General features: G+C 42.0%; 1 protein-coding gene across 3 annotated transcripts; it reads right to left on the reverse strand.

Moving 5' to 3' along the window:
• Nucleotides 1-357: 357 nt before the first annotated feature.
• Nucleotides 358-21456, reverse strand: LOC136010969 (guanylate cyclase soluble subunit beta-2-like). 3 transcript variants are annotated; one of them, XR_010611116.1, is made up of 16 exons: nt 20668-20765; nt 19753-19847; nt 19399-19559; nt 18889-18988; nt 17531-17751; nt 17338-17443; nt 15576-15679; nt 13834-14050; nt 9765-10085; nt 8876-9024; nt 6517-6663; nt 6083-6237; nt 4424-4623; nt 4216-4338; nt 1960-3415; nt 358-1342 (listed from the first exon to the last, which is right to left on the reverse strand). XR_010611116.1 is itself a non-coding variant. In XM_065672670.1 (16 exons), exons 1-16 carry the CDS (start codon nt 21398-21400, stop codon nt 3264-3266), a joined length of 2328 nt encoding a protein of 775 aa, XP_065528742.1. In that variant the 5' UTR covers nt 21401-21456; the 3' UTR covers nt 358-3263. The 3 variants fall into 3 exon arrangements, 2 of the variants coding, with proteins under 2 accessions (XP_065528742.1, XP_065528741.1); XM_065672670.1 differs by adding an exon at nt 21398-21456 and having other exon boundaries at nt 358-3415; nt 20668-20741; XM_065672669.1 differs by having other exon boundaries at nt 358-3415.
• Between the last annotated feature and the right edge of the window lie 2168 nt (nt 21457-23624).

Here is a 23624-nt window from a genome sequence, read left to right on the forward strand (position 1 = left end):
GAATCCATATGCTTTAGACAGCTTTCAGACGTCTCAACTTTTAACTTTTCTAAGCCTCAGTTCCATGAAGCAGCAGTGGGAATTCTCTTCTTCCACCCTTTTTGTATCAATTCAGTGTAGATAGATCACTGACAGTAAGATTGCATATTGGTAAGCTTATGACAATGTCAGTTGTAGTGGGCTGCTGATGCTGGTGTCACACAAATACATATAATTTTGTGTATGGCCAAGAAAATCAGCTCACTGGACATGCATTAGAGGTAAATGGTCTTGAACTTTTGTATACTTATAGGGTAAAAGAACAGAAATAGTGGAAGTTAAAAGAGGGAAAGGAATCAAAGTAGTCATAGACAAATGTCAGCATATTAATGGAAAGATTTATTGTTTAATGATATTTTTGCAGTCTTTAGCGGTGCCCACAGATTTAAGAAGACAAGATGATGCACAGGTACATTGACTTTTAAAAGCAGTTGTGCAGATTTGACCTAGCTCTGCACCTCCAGAAGAACCAGTTTGTAGCAGAGGTCACAGAGAAACCACTGAGCACATCAGTTTTATTACAGTACAGCATGAAGTCACTTACCATGGAGCACTTACTGCCTATTAAAACATTCCAATATAAAACATTCATAGATTGTTCAGTGCAGAAAGAGGAGGTATAAGCAAAGCAGATGTTAAAATCTGGACAGAGAAATGCAGGCAACAATTAAGCCATGGTCTTTTTCTTCTTCCCCAGAGGTTCCATACAACTTCAGAGTTGCTCTGCACTTCTACCTGAAACAGCACTGGAATATATCTGTATTAAGCCTGGAATATATACTAGACCCTAATCACTGATGGCCAGTCTTGTTGAGCAATTTCCAGTTGGAAATTCTTGCTTTCGGAGAGGTGGTTAGTGGTATTCAGCCATGCAGGTATGGGACTGCAAGAGCGGCTGAGACAGCAAGAGGTTCCCTCCTGCATTAGCAGTGGCCACTGAGAGATGTACTCCCCTGTGTCACACTTGTACTTGGGCCTAAGTGGCCTTATATCTCTGTAGCAAATGCCAATAAAGGTGGAGTCCACCACTCCAGTATGTTAAATGATGTAGAGTAGTGAAACATGTCCTTAGTTTGGAGACAAAGAAGTTTTGTTAGAGTTGTTTCTCAAATCAGTGGGATAGTGATGTTTTAAGTGTTAGTTCACATTTACATCATAGTAAGTGAGAGAGAAATTGGGTATTCTCTTTCTTTAGGAAAGTCTTTTTAAAGCTATGGTCATAAGGCCGAAGTGCAAAGTCACAAGCGCTGGACTGGGGTGGAGGAGTTACTAGGGATGGTGGTGAAATTCAGATGCTGTGTGTCTGAGGGTAGTACACAGTTGAATGTTTGAAATCAACTTCAATAATCCTGAGATGCATCTTCAACCTACAGTAGATCTCACCCTTGCCAAAACAATGAACAGTGCCTAGATAGAAAAATCCTTATAAATAAATAAATTAAACAATCCTGCTGTCTGTAAAACTGCACTCTCCCAGAATGGTGCTGCTCAGCTGTACCATGGAAAGTGCTAATGTTAAAGGGTGTATCCACATCAGCATTTCAGCCAGAGTCAGGAGTACCCTCCTGAGGGAATTTGCTGGTCAAACCCATTCCGTGTGCTTTGTTTCACATTATAGAGTGGTCTCAAAGCACCTGAATGGATCTCTTACAGTTGAAACTAAGCCAAAGGATGTGCTTAGAAGCTGCTCCAAAAGGTAACGGGTATTTAGTGCATGGGAGCACAGTAGCAAGCCCTCTGAAATACCTATAGTGTGGACAGCAGCACTGTTGTTCACTTGCTGGTCTGAGCTACTTGCTAATGTAGACAGAGCTGTAGAGCACCCAGACAGGGGAGCTCACAGATTTAAAAATAAAATCTAACCAGGTGAAATTTCATCTTGTATTACAGAGAGGAGGAAATGCCTTTCATCAGTCTTACCTCTCTGCCTGGTGTTTAAGGAGCTTCACTCTTGCTGCAGACACAGGGGTGGAAATGTGTTGCTCCAGACTGTAAGAGAGGAGCAGTATTATCACCTTCTCCAGTGAGTTCTTGCTCAAAGTTCAAATGGTGTGCATCCTTAGGCAACGAATCCACATCCAAAGTGGGTGTTGTTATATGGGGCACATCTTCTGTCCAAATCATCCTGTACAAGCACATTGCACCTGCTCCAAGCTCCATTTATTTAGGAATGAGAGCATAATGTATGTGTGCCAAAATTGCCCACAACCTTTATATCCATTGCAGTTTTGCTCCTGTGTCTTAAAACCCTGACAGCTGAACTTCAGTTTTTCTCAGGCATGGTCTAAGGATGTATCAGCATGGAATTAGCTCAGCTGAGGAGCCTCTGACACAAGGTAAGTGATGTTGATCTTCCATGCTGTTATTTTCAATGACGCTGATGACATTGGTTCTAGCACTGGCAGGCTTCCTCTGTAGACCTGAAACTTCGGGTTTGTTTAGCTGAGAAATTACCTTGCAACTTATTTGAAGGTCTCGAGTAGTTCACAGGCCTTGAACAGTCCTTCAGCGTTGCGATGAATTCAATGCTACGTAACTCCATTATGTGCATATCCTTCTATGATTATCTAAGCACAGCATGGTTCAAATGTCGCAGATCTTGTTTTGCTGTTGGGTGCTATAAAGTACACAATATTTGCTCTTCAGGAAGGGAAAATACTGGTTGTAATAGATCTACTCTGCATGTCTGCTCCACAATGCCTTTACCCAACAAAAGACCTGTTAATAGATGAATCTGTCATCACAGTGAGAATGCAGATCGAATTCTGCTAACCTTACACAGGGAAGTTGTTGGCTGTGTCAAGTCAAGACAGATGGTCACTTCAGGGAATGTTTCTTTTATGGAAAGTGCTCGTTTGAGTAGGAATATTTCTAGCGGGATGAGTCACCTCTTTCTCAGTTGCTGCATCAGATAACAAAAACGTGATTTTTACATAGGGATATTCAAAGACATGGCAGAGGCTGAAAAATACATCTTCAAAGCATCTTTCAGTGGTTTCCTTCTCCAGTGGGAGTATTATATGGCGCATATAGATTGAGTAAAAAAAGAAATAATCCTCCATTGCTTTCTTTTTGCTGAAAACTGTGATGTCTTTTTTCTTTTTGTTTGGTTTTGTGGGGTTTTTTTTAAAAATCATGTGGTACTCGATATACAAATCAGCACATCAGCAAACTGCACAAAATCATAATAAAGGTGATTTGTTTTAATGTAAAAAGTAAGAAACTTAGAGTAAAGTGCAAAAATTAGAACGAATGTTTCTATTCCGTGGCTCTTCAGTAGCAGGTTTGGCTCTTCCCTGGTTTGGAGGACGAGAACCATCATCTGCATGCTGGTTGCCGTGGAGACTCCCATCACTTTTGGAATCATAAGTTTTGCCTGAAAGGAAATACTCCTTCAGCATGAGTTTTTAATGACTGTAGGTTTGTGTTTGTCAGCACCATATAGTGGATTAACCACCACATCTAAGCACGTGGGAGGAAAGGGAGTAAAACATTTCCTAGTAATCAGCAACAACATATTTTGTCTGTATAAAATCCACAAAACACATCAGTAGAGTTGCATTAGATTAGACTATTATGGCATCAAATGCATGTCAAATCGTGCAATGTAAATCAAATGCGTTAGATTAGACTATTGGCATCAAATCTGATCAAATTCAGTATCAGCTACTTCAAAAGAGAATGAACTTTGGGCATGGCAGTAAATCCTTCTGACTCCTGCAGGAAGCTGGCTTGAGGAGGGCCAGGTGCATAGCCAGTGATCTCTTTCTTTCTGAGGCTGAAGTCAGTAAGGGCTTCCCCATAAGTACAAATAATGACAGCTTTTCTAGGAGAAAAACACCCGCGTATGTGAACAAATGGGGCTGTTCATGGAAGAGCAGTCTAACGTTTAGCTATTCTGTTCTGCACTGCCAGAAGGACTCTGGGGTTTGACAGCTATGTCAGCTTCTTTCTCCCTAGTGCACAATTAACACCTGGGATTGCTCTGCAAGTGTATTTGTTTGGCCCTAAACAGTGTGCAGAATGGTTAGTTTCACCAGCATGACATGTTGGCATGAATTTCTGGCTTGAGTAAAACAATGGTTATTCAGAAGAGGAATATAATGATGCTGCAAGATTAAGCCTCAGTTACTTGCTAGTTCTGTTGTCTTTGTTAGATGGTAACTAAATAACTACCTGTTAAATCTGCAATTTTTGCTTGATTTCTTCTTCTGAGGCTGTTCTGTTCATCTGTGGGGCCATCAGTGTATTTCATTGCAATGGCTGGAGTCTGGTCCTTCTCTGGCTGAGTCTCAGTAGCTGAAAGAACAGGAAAAAATACTTAACTGAGTTGTATTAACATTCATTTGTTCAAGGAGGGAAAGCTATGTCAAGTTGACTCTACCTGGTGTTGTTTCCATCCTGCCTTCTTGAATGGACTGAGCAGATTCACGGCCAGAATCTAAGTCTCTCATTGGCCTTCCCATAATCTCATTCTCAGTTGCAGTTTTATTTCTAATGAGGAAGTACGTGTGCATTTTCCCTTTGCCTTTTACTTCTATTTCTCCTCTTTCAGTCATCTCAAAATTCTTGTGTTTTAGGCACCTAAAGTATCAGAGGCAAAATGACATATGAAAATTCAAGATGAGCAAAACTGACACCGATGCTTTAGATAAGCTATTTGTAATCCAAACAATCTAATCGCAACAGTCTGGGAAAAACAGTATTGATCCACGAAAAACTGAGAGTTTGTTTCAACTGTTTATTCAAGCCTGCTGTGCTTTTATAGCTTTCCATGTACAGCCTGATCAAAAATCAACGGATCGCATTGTCAAATACTGTAGTATGGTGGAGAGTTCTTACTGACCAGTAAATAGAAATTAAGAACTGAGGCAGCCGATATCAGTTTGACAAAACTATCTTCATTTATTTCATCCGAGAAGGCAATCACGATTCAATCAGTTCATCAGTCATGATTTACTCCTGGCAAATCCAGAGTGGCTATTCCCAATTGCCTTCTTCACGTGTCAAACATGGCTCCCAAAAAGACTCGATTTTCACCGGCTGACATGTCATGTGACTGACATGAGGCTGACCAGCCTACAGTTCACCAGTGTCTCCTTGCCATTTTTCTATATAGGTGTAACATCTGGCTTCCTTGAGTTACTACACTGCTGGCCTTCATGACCTTCCAAAGATGACAGCAGCACTGTAATGCCATCTGATCCCATACACTTCAATAGATTAAGATTTCTCAAAAGACCCCAGATCTGATCCTCTTCCAGTACTGGTACTTTACCTACTCTTTGAACCCTGACTCTAGGTGCAAGGACCTTGAAGACCTTGTCAGTGAAGACAGAGGCAAGAGAGGCCTTGAGTAACTCAGCCTTTATTCAGGGCACTGTCACTAAACGACCTGCCACAGCAGGTCAACGTTTCCATTTATACTTTTCTGCTATCACAGCAGAAGCTCCTTTACTGCCTTCGAACCTTCCTTGGCCATTTCAATACTAGTTGAGCTCTAGCTTTCCTAATATCATTCCTATGTGCCCAGACAATGTTTTTGTACTCCTTTGAGGTTGTCTTCACTTCCACTTCTGGCATACATAAAATCCTTGAAATACAGTATTTGATTTTAGTGAGATGAGGTTCAGGAAAGTAAATTACTCATTGCATGAATAGGACAGTGGTTTAAGCAGTTAATTCTTTTTCACCATGAACTGTTGTGCTCAGAGAGATATGCAGGATATCAAATGCCCTAAGTGCCTTTCTAGCATCCACATCATTCTATCTGTACTTCTAAATAAGCTATCACACTTATTTTTTTCCCATAGTTTGTTCTCTAGGGTCAAAACTCAAACCTCTGGCTCCACATACAAATGCATTTGAAATAGTCAGAATGAATAAAACTCTTTGCAAGCCATGATTTTTCTTTATAAATAAGCTGCATAAATCAGTGACTAAACACAGCACCACCTACATGAAACACTGAAAGCTGCAGTTATCAAGGCAGTTGGTTTTAGCCCAGATTTTAACAGGGAAAGTGTCCATCATAGTTACTCACTGATAGGCATTGGAGCTTAGATGAATTTTACTTGGGACACCATGACTCTCCATCCGGGAAGCTATATTCACCGTGTCTCCAAACAAGCAATAGCGAGGCATCTTCTCTCCAACAACTCCAGCCAAAACAGGACCTGTATGGATCCCAACTCTAATCTTTACAAAGACATAAAACACCCCCAAAAAATGTCACTTATTATTTAACATCTTTCTTAATGCTATCCAGCCACCTAAAAATTTATCCTAACACAAAAATGGACCTCAGTAAAATATCAAATATCCACAGTGAGATGCTCTTAATGTACCCATGTGGGCCTTTCTGAAAGTCACAGAGGAGTCAGAAGAAGCTCTTTGATGTCCTACTGCAATACATTAACCAGAAGACGAACCCAAGAAGCAGAGAGACACACATGTACCTTTGTGTTAACAACTTACTTGGATAGGGTTTCCAGAAACTGGATTCTGCACATCTTTAGCTGCTATTATCATCCCCAAGGCAAAGTTAGCAACTCGCTCAGCATGAGTGGATACAGGCACAGGCACCCCACCTACTACCATATAGGCATCTCCAATTGTCTCCACCTTTAATTGAGAGGGACAAGTACGTCAGCATGCCATATGTCTTGCTCAGGTTAGTGCTTTGCTGTCTGGGGCTTTTCTTATCTGCATCAACACCCCCTTTCTTCTAAAAGACATTTCCAATCACGAAAGAGCTCTAGCACATGTGACTTTCCTTGAGACGGGGATCTTTCTTGACTTCACACTAAAAATTTCAATGCATTCTGTCCCTGCTTACTTGACACATTTTACATATCAGCATCCCAGACGCTAAGGAGAAAGAGATGCTGTGAAAGTGTCGGACTTTTTGTCTTCCTCTTACCCAGGGCAGACCAATATGCAAAGAGCTATCTCCAGGCACAGACTCCTGAGCCAGGAGGTTATCTGCCAGGTGAATCCTCTCATTTAGGTCTAATTCACTGGTGGTGTTAAAAGCATGTTTCTTTTTCAAAAGACATTTCTTTTTCTTAGAGCCACAATAAAGCAAGAGAGCCTATTCACTGCTGACTATTATTGTTGTTATTACTAAGGGGTTCATATGCAATTAAGAAACCTCCAATCTCCAGTATGTCAGAGAATGCAAAGTGTTAACTAAGCAGTAACTTCCTTACAACCAGCTGTTTTCCCACAACAAGCTGCACAATGAAACAAATGGTGAAGGGTTTGTTCTCCTTCAGACATCCAGTTCCCTTGAAGTGCATGATAAGGCACCTGAGAAATAGTCTGGGCTTTGTCCCTGGGAATAGAATAGGCCTGTTTGCAACAGAGAATTCTCAAATGTCTAGAATTCACTGAAAAAACTGTTACATATTAAGGAAGTTTTCTAAACTGCTCTTATGAGACTTCACTGTTACATTTACAATCAACAAGTAACAGGTCAGTTTAAATCAGATTAATTTGATTTCCTAAAAATGAACACCAATAGGAGAGCAGGAACATCATTTCATCTTTGGGTTTCTTCATTAACATAATGACTTAAAACTGTTCAGCGTGTTAGTCTTGAAAAATGCATCCTTGTACATGCCTTCTGTCAGATAGCCAACCCCATAGTAACGCAGTAATTTTCTGTAGCAAATTAAAAACAACTGTAAAAAGCTACTAATGCAAATAGATACCCTAATTATTTATCAGTCATGGCAGGAGATTTAATTTAACACGATTTTTATTCATACCTTCAGATGTTTGTAAGCTTGGGCCAAGCGTCTTTGATCAATTTCTGTATTTTATTTCTTTGTCAATTACCTGAAATAGTAATCTCAACCTCACTCCTGTACCCTAGTCACCTCCTTCAATATTAATAGGAGTTATATACAGGCATCAAAAGGAGATTATTATAGTGACAGATAATTTACTCATGATGGATGATTTAGAATATAATGCTAATTTATCCTAAAATCTGTGGGCCATATCCTGAATGCTTCAATTATTGAACACAGTTTCCTCGCCAAGTCAGAAATGCTTCTGATTTCCTAGTACAATTTATTGCAGGATGAACTGCATGCCTTGCCTGAGCAACGAATGAATGAGACTTGGATTTCACCCTTTACTATTTCTGCCTTCCTAAATAATTAACGTGGTGGGGACAGACAGAAACTTAGAACTTGCTCTTCAGCTCGTCAAATCTGTGTAGTTCTGGAGATGTTAATAATGCTATTATTATATGTCAACCAGGGCTCTGATCCTTCCATCACAGTTTGGAGACAAGACATACATTACAGTCTAGATCTATTCAATGCTTTCTGGGGTCAACAAGAGAGCTATACCATTGCTGGAGACCTTCATGAAGCAAAACAAAGTTGAAGTATTATATGGGTATAACTTGTAATGTTATTTCCCACTGAAGGGGACATAGTGACCTATTTACAACAGATTGGAATAAAAGAACCAGGAAAATTATTCGAATTGGTCCATAAACTAGGATATCCCATCGTGTTGGTAGGAATTTGAAAGAGAGATGTATGAGAGAACAGCATTCTGGTGCAATGCTGTGGAAAGCTACTAACCCATGACAGACATGTTGGAAAATTTTAAATACATTTAATCACACCTCTGCCTGTTTTTCAGTTTCTCTGTGTGGCCACTACAAATATGCAATATTTTATGGTTTACCTAAAATCATGCTGGAGGGAAGAGGATTTAAGCGCATTTAAAAACAAAACAAAGCGAACAAAACAACCCAGCAACAGCAAAATCTTTCCCCAGACGATTTCTACAGCCTTTGCCTATCAGTACATACCTTGTACACGTCATGCACCGTGGTCAGTCTGTCAAATCGCAGGTACATTGAATTTAACATGAGAACTATCTGAATAGGCTCACATTGGGCACAAATGTTGGTAAAGGTCACAACATCGCTGAACAATATAGTGCACTCCTTGAACTCTCCTGTGAGCAGAAAGACCAGTAGTAAGTACTTGTAATAGCTGGACAATCACACCATCTATTTGAGACCTATTTGCAAATATTACTTTCCCATCATTTTTCTAGGACATATGACCCATCAATTGTAATACTCTTATACGGCTGCTGATAGAGATATGTCGATATAAGAGTATATCAAATATAAGAATCATCGCACATTTCAATCCAGGCATCTGAATACATCCCTTTTTGCATCCATATTCAGGATATACTCAGCTCTTTATTCCTAACTTCATGGGTATGTTTACTAAAGGAAGTTAAAGCATATTCTTACTTGCTGTCCTTAATAAAAAAGGGAATCATGATGATGCTAGCTTTATAGATAGCAAAGATGAACTGTGAGAATTTTCCAGGAAAAAGCAATTTCTTTATTCCTTTCATTTTTGAGACCCCCTTTCCTTTTATGACCATGTTAAAAACAAAATCTCAGTTTACTGTTGAAACGCTGAATTTTGTTCTTTGAATGGTCAGCTGCTACCACCTTTTACCTCCTAGGAAACTCTTTAGCAAACAGCTTCCAAAGCTTTGCTTAAAAGAGTAGTCTAACCCTTATTACCAGAGAGATTAAGGATCTGTGATCCTCCTCCTACCCATGAATGTCACCAAGTTGAAAAGGCACCCCATGATAGTGGCAAAGGACTGTGCCAGCACCTCCATCCCTCTATCACCATCACCTGGTGCATGAATGCATCCTGTTCATTCACCTGCCTCAACTCGCTTCCCCTCTTTCAGCTGGTTAGCCACATGCTGAGGAAGCATGGCATAGAGCAGAGCTTCGGTCTTTTTCTTCTCTTCCTCCAGGTGCTTTGACAGTATCCTCAGTTCTTCCTTCTTCCTCTCCAGCTGGTTAGAGAGCTCCATCTCTGCCAGTCGCTGCTGATTGAGAAGAATCAAATCCCTGGTCACGTCGTGAGGTGCAATGTCTGCAATATGCATCTGTCGTTCTTCCAGTTCATGCAAAGTGCGAAGCAAAGGTGAGCAGAGATAGAGCATGCACTGCAGAGACTCCATCCAGATCATCTGGCCTGTTTGAAACAAGTACTGGTAAGAGTTTTCAGCAGCTTGGACTTTCACGTGATGCTCAGCATTGCTCATCTCAGTTTTAGGGGGCGAGTTCTAAAGACAGTGGCTTTTGGTAGGGTCTGGATCAATACAGCAATCACTCTGTTTCAGGGAATTAGAGCTGGACTTGTTTAGGGGAGGTACACAAGGCAAATAAAAAGATAATCAGGACCCAGAAAGCAGTCACTCACTCATTGCAACGGCTACGCAGAGACCAACCATGCTTCAGGTCCCTCCTTTTCATGAGGAGCCCCAGTGTTCAAAGCATCCCTCCTCTGCTACTAGTTCTTGAGCTGTTCCTTAATCCAGTCAGTCAGCACCATGCACAGGGGAACTGAGACTCACAATGATTAAGTGAAACATTCAAAGTTTAATTTCATAGTGGCTAATATGTAGGCCAAATCAGCAGAGCCTTCCTTCCTGGGTGCTGGAGCTTTCAGTCACTATGATCACCTAAGTAAGCAGGTACAAAAATGCATGAAATGTAGAATGGATTTTTCTTTTTTTTTTTTTTTTGGGGGGAGGGAGGGAGTTGTTGTTTTCTCAATTGAGATTTGGTTATGTGCTTGTTTTTTTAATATTTTATTATTGTTATTATTCTTTATTTGCTTCATAAGTATCCTTGGTTTCTGAACAGCAATCTAGGAATTCCTATTCATTTCTTCTTCTCTCACCCCATCCCCAGGGCAACTGGATGAGCAGCAGATTGGATCAGTAGATATACCATGTGAATTAACCCTGAGAGCATAAGAGGAGGTAAAATTGTGCCTGTGACTAAAGTTCCTTGTTTTGGTAGCACTGTTTTTGTTTTTTTTTCAAGGTCTCCCTTATCTCTGTTTTTTACTGAATCTCAGGAATACCAGATTTGGCACTCATTATGTAAAGGTGAAAGGAAAGAAGGAAAAATTAGGCCATGTTACATAGTTCAGAGAAGCAAAATTGAGGTCACGGAACACTTAAACCGGATGCCATTACAGTTACTTGCACAGAGCAGAAAATCATTCCAAACTCGTTCCTCTCAGAAAAATCAAGCAAATAAAATAACTCCAATTTGTAAATTCTTATGTAACTTTGGGGGGTGGAGGGGGCAGGGGGTGAAGACAGAAACCAGGATCTGAAAATGTGACTACAAAAACTAAAAGCACAGCTAACTAATCTATTTTTATCCACACTTGAAACCCAGCCAATAGCACATAACGCCCCTCAAAGGCATAAATTAAGAATGAATCATGTATTCGCATTTTAGGAATCAAAATGCATGGAGGTGCGGGAGAAGCCATTTCTTTCCTCCAGCTGTAGCAATGTTATCAGGATTTTGTCTCTAAGCACTTCCCTCGTTCCCTGCCCCTCTTTGCCCAGCAGACAGGAATAGGGCTTTGGCAGGTGTGATGCTTGCATTGTACTATCATGGGAATGCTCACCCCATGTTTCATTATTGTCTGTATGTGCTAAAGATGCAACCCAATATCTGTGAGCTGGCATTGCCTGTGCTGGGTGGCTGGGTTTAAGATGTTGTTCCATCTGTAAAGTAGTAATTCCTTGGGCAAAGAAAATCCTTAGCAGTGCAAAACAATTCTGTATCAGGTGCATAGGCTGATGTGTAGAGCTATGGGGAGGTGAGACGTGGACAGTTACTTTCACACAGCTCAGTGCATCTCCATGCTGAGCCTGGTGGCTCCACAAGCAGAAGCTGACTCTGAGGACTGGCATTGTCTCCCTTCCACAGGTCCCCAGTGAAGCAGATGGCTGTGGCTGAAGGCTGGGGAAGGTTGATGGGGCAGCTGGCACTGAATCCCAATTAAGCCCAAGAGTAACAATACAACCATGTTGCAGGGATCACCCCAGAGTAATGCCTAACATTACATATTTGCTTCTAACCTTTGCAAATTAAAACATGGGACAGCATTATGGGGGAAACCTTTCCTATGAATGGGCATGACTCTCTGAGGTGCCTGTACACAAATGTGCACAGCATGGAGTAAAAACAGGAGGAACCAGAGGTCTGTGTGCAGTTTCAGGGGGTGATAGAGGCTTGGTGGGTAGTTCGCACATCTGGAGTACTGTAAGGATGAATGCAAACTCTCCAGAAAGGACAGGCTGGCGAGGAGAGGAAGCTACCTTTTATGTGAAAGAGCAAGCGAAATGCACAGAGTTCTTTCTAGGGCTTGATGATGAGCCAGCTGAGAGCTTCTAGATACAGATTAGAGGTGTCTGCTACAGATGTGCTGCTCAGGAAGAACAAGTAGATGAGTCTTTATCAAGACAAGTGCAGGAAGCTTCATGGTGAACTTTAGCTACTTTGATATTTGCTGGACACAGCAGGGCACAAGCAATTCCTGAGGTTTCTGAGTTTAGCTCCTGGCTAAACTCAAATATAAAAATGAATGAATACAAGAGGTGAAATCTGGGTCAGGTCACCCTAGAGGAAAAGACAGGACTGAAAAAGACAAAACCCACCTGGAGCTGCATCTTTTGAGGAACAATAAGGGCTTCTACAGGTATATGAGTAGCAAAAGGAAGGCTAGTGAAAATGAGGTCCTGCTGCTGAATGGGGCAAAGGGTCTGCTGAGAAAGTATATGGAAAAGTCTAAGGTACTCAGTGTCTTCTTTGCTTCAGTCTTTGCTGGTGAGAATCATGCTTCAGGAATCTGAGGGCCCTGAGACAGTAGGAAAAGTCTGGAGTGATGAAGACCAGCTATCAGCACAGGAGGCTCAGGTTAGTAAACGTTTAAACAGATTTCATATACAGAAGTCCAGAAGAAGTGATGTGCTGCATCCAGGAGTGCTGTCCAGTGTCATTGTGAGGCCACTCGCAACTAGTTTTGAAAGTCATGGTGACTGGGGTATGTTCCTAAGGACTGGAAGAATGTAAATGTCACTCCTATTTTCAAGAAGTAAAGAATGGAAGACCTGGGAAGGCTCAGACCATATGTCATACAGAGAGAACCTATGAGAGCTGGGGCTGTTCAACCTACAGAAGATAAGCCTCAAGAGGGAGCTAACCAATATTTATAAATAACCTCATAGGAGGGAGCAAAAAATTTTCTTAGTGTTATGCAATGAAAGGACAAAAGTCAACAGATGCTGACTGAAATGCAGGAATTCCATTTAAACATAAGAAAAAACCTTTTAACTGTAAGGGTGGTTAAACACTGGAATGGGTCACCCAGAGAGGTTGTGGAGTCTCCATCCTTGAACATACTCAAAACCCAACTAGACATGGTCCTAAGTAACCTGCTCTAGTTGATCATGCTTGAGTTGGGATGGACTAGACGATCTCCAGAGGTCCCTTCCAAACTCAAGTGGAGTTGATTAAATTCTGAGACTCTGAATAACTGAGATTAGAGGTGCTTCAGAAAACAATCTAATCCTCCTTTGTTTGACCTTGCCTCTGTTACTCAGGAAACCTGCAAAGACGATTTTGCTGCATTAGGGAAAACAGTGTCTTTCTAAGCCTTTCAAATGGAAACACAGTTGTTACTTCCGACTGAAAGCCTTCAAAATCTGGCGAGGTAGTAGCTGAATTTGTCTACAAGTATCTTTTAGTACGGTCTCTAAACAGAACCGTGTAATCTTCTCCTCACTCCACAATGACAAAGGCATTTATAGGATTTATGTGAAACCAGGAGCCTACAGAAAGGCATTAGTTCAACTCCAGCATAATTCCTGATTTAATATGAACATTTAAGCTACTTGAAAACAGTGAAGTACCTCTCAGCTCTAGCATTGGCCGTTGTTTCCATGACTCTGGCATCATCTCTCTTCTAGTCTGGAAAACAAATTGGCTGTTGATGAATTTCTGAATGCTAGAGATGGTGAAGGGTACTTCTGGGTGAACAATACTGAAATAATGATCCAAGCAGATGCCCATGGTCTGAAGGCCAGGTACAATCTTTTGAATGCTCACACCAGCTTGCTTCACTCTGAGCTTAAAAAGAAAATATGGACAATGTGTTATAATTCATATTCTGTTTAGGTTCAGGCCAAGCTATAGCAGATCACTGTTTGTACACTTACATGCACTTTGGTTTGCTACACTACATAGCTCATTTCTGAGCAAAGTTTCTATTTTGTTAGTGTTTTACCACAAAGCTCTGAATGAGTGTCCTTCACAGCAAGACAATGAGTGTCCTTCACAGCAAGACAAAGTCCCCAGAAAGGAATGTTGCTATCCAAATGCTCTTACTTTTCAATAGTTAAAAAGAAAAGAAGTCATCTATTTACATTTGTGCAGGCCTAACAAATAGCTTTACAGATGGCTGCAAGTGAAAATTAGTAGTGTCCCTTGCATTGCAGAAAGAAAATAACCGTGGCATAAAATGTCTTGGCAAATATTAATTTTCCAGTGGATGCCATGGGTTACCTTCTCTTAACCATTGCTGTGTAGAGGTTTAGTTATTCTCTTTTAGCCTGCTGACCATACATGAGCATTTAACTCCTGCAGAAATGTCCTCCCTGCCTTCACTGCTTGTCATCAGAGCTACTGAAGCTCTGACCTAGCTGCCAGTATGCAGGACTTGCCCTCTGTCCACACTAGTAATTTTATCAAATTATGGAGACTGGATGTATTGAAAGGTTTAAAACTCTGAACTTTGGCTAATGTGGACAGTGGCAAAAAGCAGACTATGTGCTCTGGAATCTCTATTGGTGTGATGCCAAAACATGTGCCCTAAGTGCCTATATTCAGCTTTTTTTCTGCTGTCTTATTCTCAGCTTCTCCTTTCTCTGCTCCTGTCTTAAGATAAAATTCTATGTACATAATTTTGAGCAAGAGGAACTGTAGCTTGGTGGGAACTCAGGCTGGTTGGAAACCAGACCCAGGGCAGTCTCTGCCAAGACAAGGGCAATCCCATTGCTGTAGAGTATGTGTGCACAGGAGAGGAGACTCAATCCGTCCCTGGAAGATACAGAGATTTTGGGGTCTAGTTCCTACTAGATGAGGTTGCACGCTGCCAGATTTGGTAGATAGCTGGCTTTCCCCACCAGGAACATGTAGAGCCTCAGCTGACAGCAAAGCCTTACAAAAGCCTTTGGAAAGATTAGTAACTGGGAAGAGAGGGTGACCGGCTCCAAGTACAAAAGTACAAAGCCAGTTTAAAGGATGGGTCATGTCTCTGGCACATCCAAGTACAGGAAGGTGGCCAGTGACCTCAGAAAATTCTGTTCAGTGTTTGGTAATGCTGCAATAAACCTTGTTGGTGTATCTGCAGCTGTTTCAAACATGGTAATCTCGATAAATTCAAAGGAGATTCCTCTCTGAAATGATCCAGATCCAATAGTTATGAGTGACTTCCTATCACGTGTCACTATACGGAGTACTTCTGCAAATCCTACAACTGAGTGTGTGCTGTATACAGAGCACACACAGCAGTGAACCATAGGCTAGTCAAAACAGGAAAAAAGTTACTATACAGTTTATGCAAACTAAAGCCCTTACCACATGCTTGTCCTACCTCTTTGTCAAAAACCATATGAAAAGGAAGTCCATTGCAAAATGTTTTTGTGTCAATCCAAAGACTCTTGGGATAAACAGGATCAAATCCTCTCAGGAGCTTACCTGTGGCAAGATAAATGTGTAGCTTTTAATCGGGTCGCACCTCATCAAACCAGTCAGCATTACCTTTTAGCACTGAGACAGGACCCTATATCATAATGAGCAAAGATAAAGTAAACCGTGTGTGGGTCCAGAAAAGTGCATACATCTGTGCTAAATGCTCTGCAGTTTAATCCACAGCTGATTAGCAACTGATCTGAGTAGCTGAGAGTTCAAAATCTAACCACACAGAAAGCACAGAGCATCAGATACATGAAGTTATGTGGAAACAAACAGTAAGACTAGCTGAACAACTGTAGACGTTACTGCTCTATGAATTTGCAGATCTCATGGCAATATAACACAGCTGTATCACACAAAAACTGTACACAGAAGTACATTTAATATATTTTGCTGGCTACTAAGGACCACTTACGGATAAAAAATCCAGCATGGTCTGGGTTTCAGTCTCCTGTAATAAGAACTGTAGTTCATAGCACAAAGATCAAATCACTGTTTTGTTTCTATTTTATTTTGAGGTTTTTTACAAAATGGTCACAGATCTACAGGGGAGCTATTTACAGGTCTAGCAAACAGATATTTCTCTAAAATGAATGAGTAATACTAAAGGGCTCATCTAACTGAAGCACCCAAAGCCTTTGATCTTCGCAGTATAAACTGGATTACCCAGTAACCCACAATGATCAAAAGGATGATTAGTGCAAGTGATCTGTGCCCCGCAGAAGGTGGCTGCAACAGTTACTGCAGTAAAGTCTGTTTGATAACAAATGTTCAAGTCATTTAGGAGACTGGTGAAAAAGATTACAAATAACAGGCCCCAAGTTTTAGACCTCTTACTGCATTGGGGTAAGTCAGCGTGGGTTTTTCATTTTTCAAAGTCTGGCTCTTGATAACCCTTGCACTTATTGTTAAAGGATTTTATTTTGTTTTTAAGGAATAATGCTACTCTAAAGTTTCATTTTGAATATATGTTAATTCATTACTCAATATATCTTCCCTTGTAATGCATGTGACATTGCACCAGATGGTACCAGGTTCAGTTTTTCACTCCACACAGAATCCAGACATTTTGGCGATACCAAGCTGGATTCTCATTCCTCTTGGGGAGTTAAAAGATCCTAACTAACTGAAAAAAAAATCCTTGTGTTTTGTAAAGATATATAAACATATCATATATGAAGGTATAAACAGAGATTACTAGATTGGCAGTAGATTTTTGGTAGCAGTAGGTGTAATTTGGCTTTCAGAATTAACTACAGTTGGTAACTTTGGAAAGGATAGCAGTTACTAAGTTAAACACTCTAAAATTCATCATCAGGCTAGATGATGCCTGGTGACATGAGAAGAAAATATCAAATGTACCACACAATGTCATTTTATAGAAGAATACATTTCAGATGAAAATCCTGTTTCAGAGACAGAAGTGACAGGTCATATTCCATTTAAGTGTCTGTCATTACTAAGCATGCTTATTATCTGCAATTCTTCTTTGATTACCAGTGTCTAACCAAAAGAAACATAACCAGAAACATTTTGAAAAGAGGCAGAGGAAATATGAATGGTAACTTCAAAATGGTTGGTGGGTGGAGAGGGGGAGGCTTGCTGACTGTCTTACTGAAGACTCAGAAATGGTGACAAGCTCCCTTTGAATGATCTCTCACCTCTTCCTAGTGTGATCATTCCTCTTATTGTTTTCCAGTGACTTTTCTTGACAGGACAAACAGAGCTTCCTCTGTCTCTAACTGCATTCTTGCCTTTTTCAAGGTCCTGTTGAAATAAATCCAGAGGGAAATTCAAGGGCGTTTTTATTTTAATCATATTTTAATAATACAGTGATAATGACTATCACAATACCTCTTTATTCTGTTGGTTCTCAATTTGTTTTGCAGAGTCAGCAACATATTGAGGTGAGGAAGAAAATTCATTTCTTTCCTTGTATGAAAATACAGGGTTTTGAGTAACAAGAAAAACAATATGTTCTTTTTTCCCAGTTCTTTCTTCTTCTTCTGTTTGATCGACTATTTCCATTGAAAGCTCAATATTAAAAAAATCCAGGGCTGCTGCACCAATGATTCCTGAAGAAGAAACAAAAGACAAAGTATTGCCAAGAACAAACCCTTTCCATTTCCCCTTTTAGAGGGCCCACAGTGGAATTTCACTGTTCCTGAAATCATTTTTCCAAAAGACTCTGGAAGTAGAAAGCAACCTATGTCATTCCTACTACTGTTGTTGTGATAAGAATATGTGCATAAGAGATAAGTTTTAAAGTCACTGTTTCTTTTGCCTTGTCTGATGCCAAATACTTATTTTCACTAGAAGCAGCTCAGCAGGATATTAGAAGAATGTGACCAAATAGTCATACATACCGACAATATTAATTCCCATTAACTCAAAAAGTGCAGGGATTCTAAAGAGCTGTCACAATCCATTTCTGCTGTTGCAGACCATTTTCTTTTGAAAGGAAGGAATTATCTTTCATGAAGATGTAACATCATTTCTCTCGTTTCTGCTTAGCTATTAGGCAAAATACTGGACAATTACATGAAAAGCTCTGTCTGAAATTCCAAATAGTTCTGTGCTTCAATAGAAATATGAAATGAGTTTTGACAAAGGGGTAAGTTTTGATAAGCTTCTAAATTCAGCAGTTATATATGACAGAAATGAATGTGATCATCTTTAACAGACTTACAGTTATTTAGCACTTGCAGAAGTACAACTGTGGAGATTCCTAAAAATGCTGGTAAAAGATTCAGTTTAGAGCAGGGTTCAATAGTAGTTTTACAGATTGCATGTACTGGAGGACTATTTGTTACAGGATGTCTTCAACTATAATTTCTATTTCACTGTAATTTAAGGAGCAGGAGTCTCTGAGAAAGGATCAACAGTTGGACAAAATACACACCATGAACTTTATTTTTTCTTCTAGGAAAGCAATTCTATAGGCATTCTATAGCAGGAATGGAGACTTATGGCCTGGGTTTTCGTATCATAAGTCTTGATAGAAGCTACTGGAAGCTAGGAGTGATCAGGCAGTAGGAAAATACCAAGGGCAGGTATCTGGTGACTAAATTCTGCCAGGCTTCAATTCCATGGCCAGTCCTCAGCTGAAAAACGATTCTGAAAACTGAGCAAAGTGTAACTGCAACTATATGATTACGCGGCATATATATTGCATTATCAGCTGATCCGTACTCTGCATTCTATCTGATTACCTGGCACAATATGGCACAGACCTCTTCTGTCTGAATAGTAATGTAAATGCATTGACCCATCTTCATTCTTTTCTACCCTAAAAGATGGTGCGTTCATCTCCTGAGGAAAAACAAACAAAAAACTCTTCAGTATCTTTTTTTTGAGGAAGAAAACTGGCGAACTCCACTTGTACAAAATCATCCCATGTCTTAGTAAAATAAGCAGTCATACGAATAAGCTGAATACCAGAAAATTAAATATGCTTGTATGTGAAGAAAAATCTACTGTGCATTAGAGCCAATGATCTAAATAATATCTAATTCTGAGGACTACCCAGAAAAAAAAATAATATTAAAATAGTCCTAACACTTTGGGGTTATTCATTTCTGAATAGCCTGTTAATAGCCTTTTTTTCTATTATTTATGTATATATATTTTTATATGTTCACACCTATGAGATGCTGTTCCTTGGGCTGCGACCTCTGTCAGAGTCTACTCATATCTGCTCAGTAATTACTACTCGAACTTGCCTGGTAAGAAAGGGACAGGTAGCTGTGCAATGCATCCAGGTTCTCTATGAACTCATAGAGATTTCCACCCAGGGTCCTCAGCATGTGGTCATAGCCTGAGCGTTTACAGAATTCAAAGAAATACTCTCCAAACTCTCTCAGAACCATGTCAGCAGGAACACCTGGCAAAATAAAGGTACCTTGAGGAATAAGAAAGGAATGGAAGCTCTTGAAATGCTGTCGGGTGGATTAAGAGTGAATGCAGAAAAACTGCTACATAGGGAGAGCATTTTGAAAGCTCAGGAGGCTAAAACCTAGGCTGCAGTCTCAGGCTTGACCCAGGATGGTTCATTTCTGAGGCACAGTGACACTTACCTAATATTTTGCAGGCTTTGTCAACGAGCTGCATTGTAATCTCATCTTTGTAAACCTCAAAAGTCAAGAAAGAATCTGGGACTCCAGCCTGCAGTCTGCAACAGAGAAGACAATATTCTGGTCCTAGCTGTGCTGCAAATATAACATGCTTGGGTGACCCAGCTGGCACTCATTTAGGCACTGTTTGCTGTTAAACCATTTCTCAGCCTCCTCCTTCAAGCATTACACTGGAGCACACTACTTCCCCTAATGGTTTAAGGGTGTTGCTTTAGCATGGCTGAATGGTGGCATCTACCTCTCCATTTCTGCTGTTTCATGTTGTGGTATTATGGTAAATTCTCTCTAGCGTCATACTGTGAAATGCTAAAGCAAGAGGAGTCTTAATTTGTCTTCTGGTCTACTGGGTCATTGTTCCATGTGCAAAAATATCAAGCCCTTGGGTCTCCACAGGCTTGACCAAAAGCTGATTTTTTTATATTGTCTTCAATGGCTATTGTGTGTATGTATATAAGTATCAACTATATATCTTTATATCTTGGAAAATACCACAGAGCTCAGAGAAGATGATACATTCAGCTGCTTTTCTGAAAGTGCTGGAATTAAACCGACTTCCTATCAAGATTGACATCTTTTCAGTGTAATTACTTCTTGATATTGTCCCAGTAAGCCAGCAAATCTGTTTCACAACTGTCTGCAAGACTAAATGTCATCCTTAGTTATCTGAAATGACAAATTAATTGGGGCAAATCAGTAGAGTGTGAAGGTAAGAAACTTGCTTTTTGCCCTGCTAGTTACTTCTTAAAATTACTTGAGGTACCCATCAGCTGCTGTTTACCAGTGAGAAATCATAATCCTCTGCTCCTAAATTCCTGAGCATTTTCTTTCAATACACTACATTTATTGGGAACACATTACCTTAATTTTTCCCATGTTTCTTCACCATACTTTTCAACCACCAAAGACTTCAGGCATGTATTTATAAATCCATACTGTAAAAGCAAAAACATGAACATGGAAAAGCCATACTTATTTTCAAAATACAGCCCAAACGTGCCATCTTTTTACATTTAAGATTTTACGTGGCAAAAGAGGAAGTAATAGTGTTTGACAGCCCTTATGCCTTCCAGGGAGCATCACAGCCTTTACCTCGGCATTTCACAAGCATTCAGGAAAACAGAGCAAACGCACTCAATCCTGTTGCGCAGAGAAGGGCCCAGGGGCACCAGGTCCGGGATCGCGCAGCCTGGAGCACGTCCCCGGCTGAGGCCAAACCGCAGGCACGCACCGCTGCAGCAGCGTAGGTAAGTTTGGCTTTGCCGTGACTGTTATTTTTTGCGCTAGTACTGACGAACGGCACACTCGAGATGGGGGGGGGGGGGGGGGGGGACGGACGACGTAGGAAGAATACCCTAAGTAGCACTATCACAGCAGCAACAGCATAAGGACGGTGTGGTTCACATCCCCCAAAGCAACGCGGGTTAGCCTCCGGCCCCCGGCTGGTCTCTCAGGTAGGAGCTGTCTGTCCCGATTCCTCCCCCCCATCTCCTCCCGCTGCCCTCCCCCGAGGCAGTCCGGCATGGCCCGGGGCTGGCGGCGGGGCCGAGCTGCCCGCCCGCGGAGCCCCCGCATCCCGCCCGCCGCTCACCATCCTGCCGCCGCCGCCGCCCGCGGGCTCCGGCCACCTCCCCCAGCGCCGCCGGTGGCGCCCGCCCAGCTGCTTGCCCGGGGGGCGGCCGCACGGCCAGGCCCGGCCCCGCCGCTCTCGCCCGCGGTGGCAGCCGGTGGCCGAGGGCAGGGACGCGCTGCCGAGGCTCCCTCCGCCTGCCCGCCTGGCTTTCGGCAGCAAACGTGGGTTTCCCGTAGCTGCCGGTGTTGCAGGAATTCCGGGGGATGCCGAAGAGCATCTCGGTGAAATGGCATCACTGTCACGACCGCAGTGTCCTGATACCGCTGGTTGCCGTTGCTGGAGCCCCTGGCACAGCCAGGCGGGACATGGCGTGGGTAGACCCGGCGCCTCTTGAAGCCCTGGCTGGGCCAGCAGCCTAGAGATGACTCTTAACAAGGCTTTCTTAAAACCGGTCTTAGCAGAGCAGGAATAGCAGTGGTGGAGTCAACAACCACACGTGCCCCAGGATAGGTTTGTAGGGAGAATCAGTGTCTTCCAGTTGGCTGGTGGGTGATGCTGAGACGTATTGCAGCCACAGGCCTGACAAGAAGCAGGAAACGAAGCCACTTGCCCACAGCTCACATCATCTAGGCTGTGTTTGCAGCCACTCAGCCCGTCTGAGAGGGAAGGACAGCAGCAGGGACATTAACAGGAATACAATGATCGGTTTTAGATGCAATGAGTTAATGGAGTTTAGTGCTTGGCTCTTATCCCTAGTTATCTCATCCCTGGATTGGGAGGGTTTTTTTGGGGGGGAAATTATTCATAGGTCACTTCAGAGAATGAATCCTGAGAGGAAATGATGGAGAATAGTTTGGGGGAAAACACTCTCCCCAGATAAAGATGAGCTCCTGTCCTCCGTCAGCCAAACTCATACAGGCAGCCCTGCGAGTGATGAAATCTCCGTTTCACCCACCTTGCTGCTGCTGGTTGGTGACGGGTTGCAGGACCACGTACTGAGCCAGTGTGCCAGTCTGGCCAGGGAGGGTTTTGCTCGTGCTATGGTAATTCTGAAGTGTACTCGTTCTGTCTCCAGTCGCTCAGCCCTCTTTACAAGTGCTGTACGTGTTCAGCATGCACACCAAAATCCGGGTGGCAGCCCTCAGTGGGCATGGGTGCTGCTTTCTTAATGATCACAGCCCTCCCACTAGCCCTGCTGTCCCTGTCCTCCCACAGCCTCCCCTGTGCTCCCCTCAGCCCTTCTATCCCACAAACACCGGTGACTCTCCCACAGCCTGAGTTTCTTAAGAGCTGTGAGGTCGGAGCCAGGCTCAGGAAAAGAGAACTAACGAAATTCCATGTCCCTGCTGTATTCACACAGCTGGGTTTAGAGGGCTTGCTAAGCATGGAAACATAACTGCAAACCCCGTTGTATTTCCTGGACAACACTAAGTATTTGTGGAAGCACACGCCTGAGAGGCCAGCGCGGCAGCAGGTGACCTCTCTCTTGGTTCGCTCTCTGTGCTGCACCCGTGTGAGGAGCACCCTTCCCCGCTGCCGGGCAAGAGGCAGTTCCGCTCCCCCTAGACCCCATCCCCGCTGCATCCCGCCCGGTGACCCCTAGGGGGGGGCCTCTCCCCGCCGGAGCCGGCGCCCCGCTCCCGACCCGCTGTTAGCGGCGGAGCCGCGTTCGGTACGGCTCTCTCCGCAGGAAGGGTGAAGACACCCTCATTTCTGTTACCTTGAACACAGAGTGTCAATGGCGCAGCAGCGCCGGTTGCTCCGTGGCAGCCTGCAAAGTAACTGAAACCAGATCGGGTTAGGAGCCGATGGCTGTCAGCGCCATCGATACTAATGTAAGTCGCCACGAGGTTACTGATATTTTGTGTGCAAGTTTTACCCACATAAATCTGCTGCTGCTATGAGTGCAGATAATTTGAGACTAGAAATGACAAATCAGAATGATAACTGAATGACATGAAAAATTTATAAATTCATTTCTATTATACATAAATAAAACTAATTTTCAGGTTTATAAAACTCGAATCATTGGATGGATTTTCAAAGTAAAGTAAGTACTTCAGCTTATTCTCTTCTAGTACTTTACTATCTTTACTTTTTCTTACTGTATGCATGGCACCTAAATCTACAATCCAATGATTTTTAGCAACAAAGATTAGCTGCTACCTGAAAGGTTTGGGAACACAATTCAGATAAGCTATTCAAAATTCACATTAATACCTGTATGCTAAATCTGAATTGCACA

This window comes from Lathamus discolor, chromosome 3, assembly GCF_037157495.1.
Source record: "Lathamus discolor isolate bLatDis1 chromosome 3, bLatDis1.hap1, whole genome shotgun sequence".
Classification (NCBI taxonomy): Eukaryota; Metazoa; Chordata; class Aves; order Psittaciformes; family Psittacidae; genus Lathamus; species Lathamus discolor.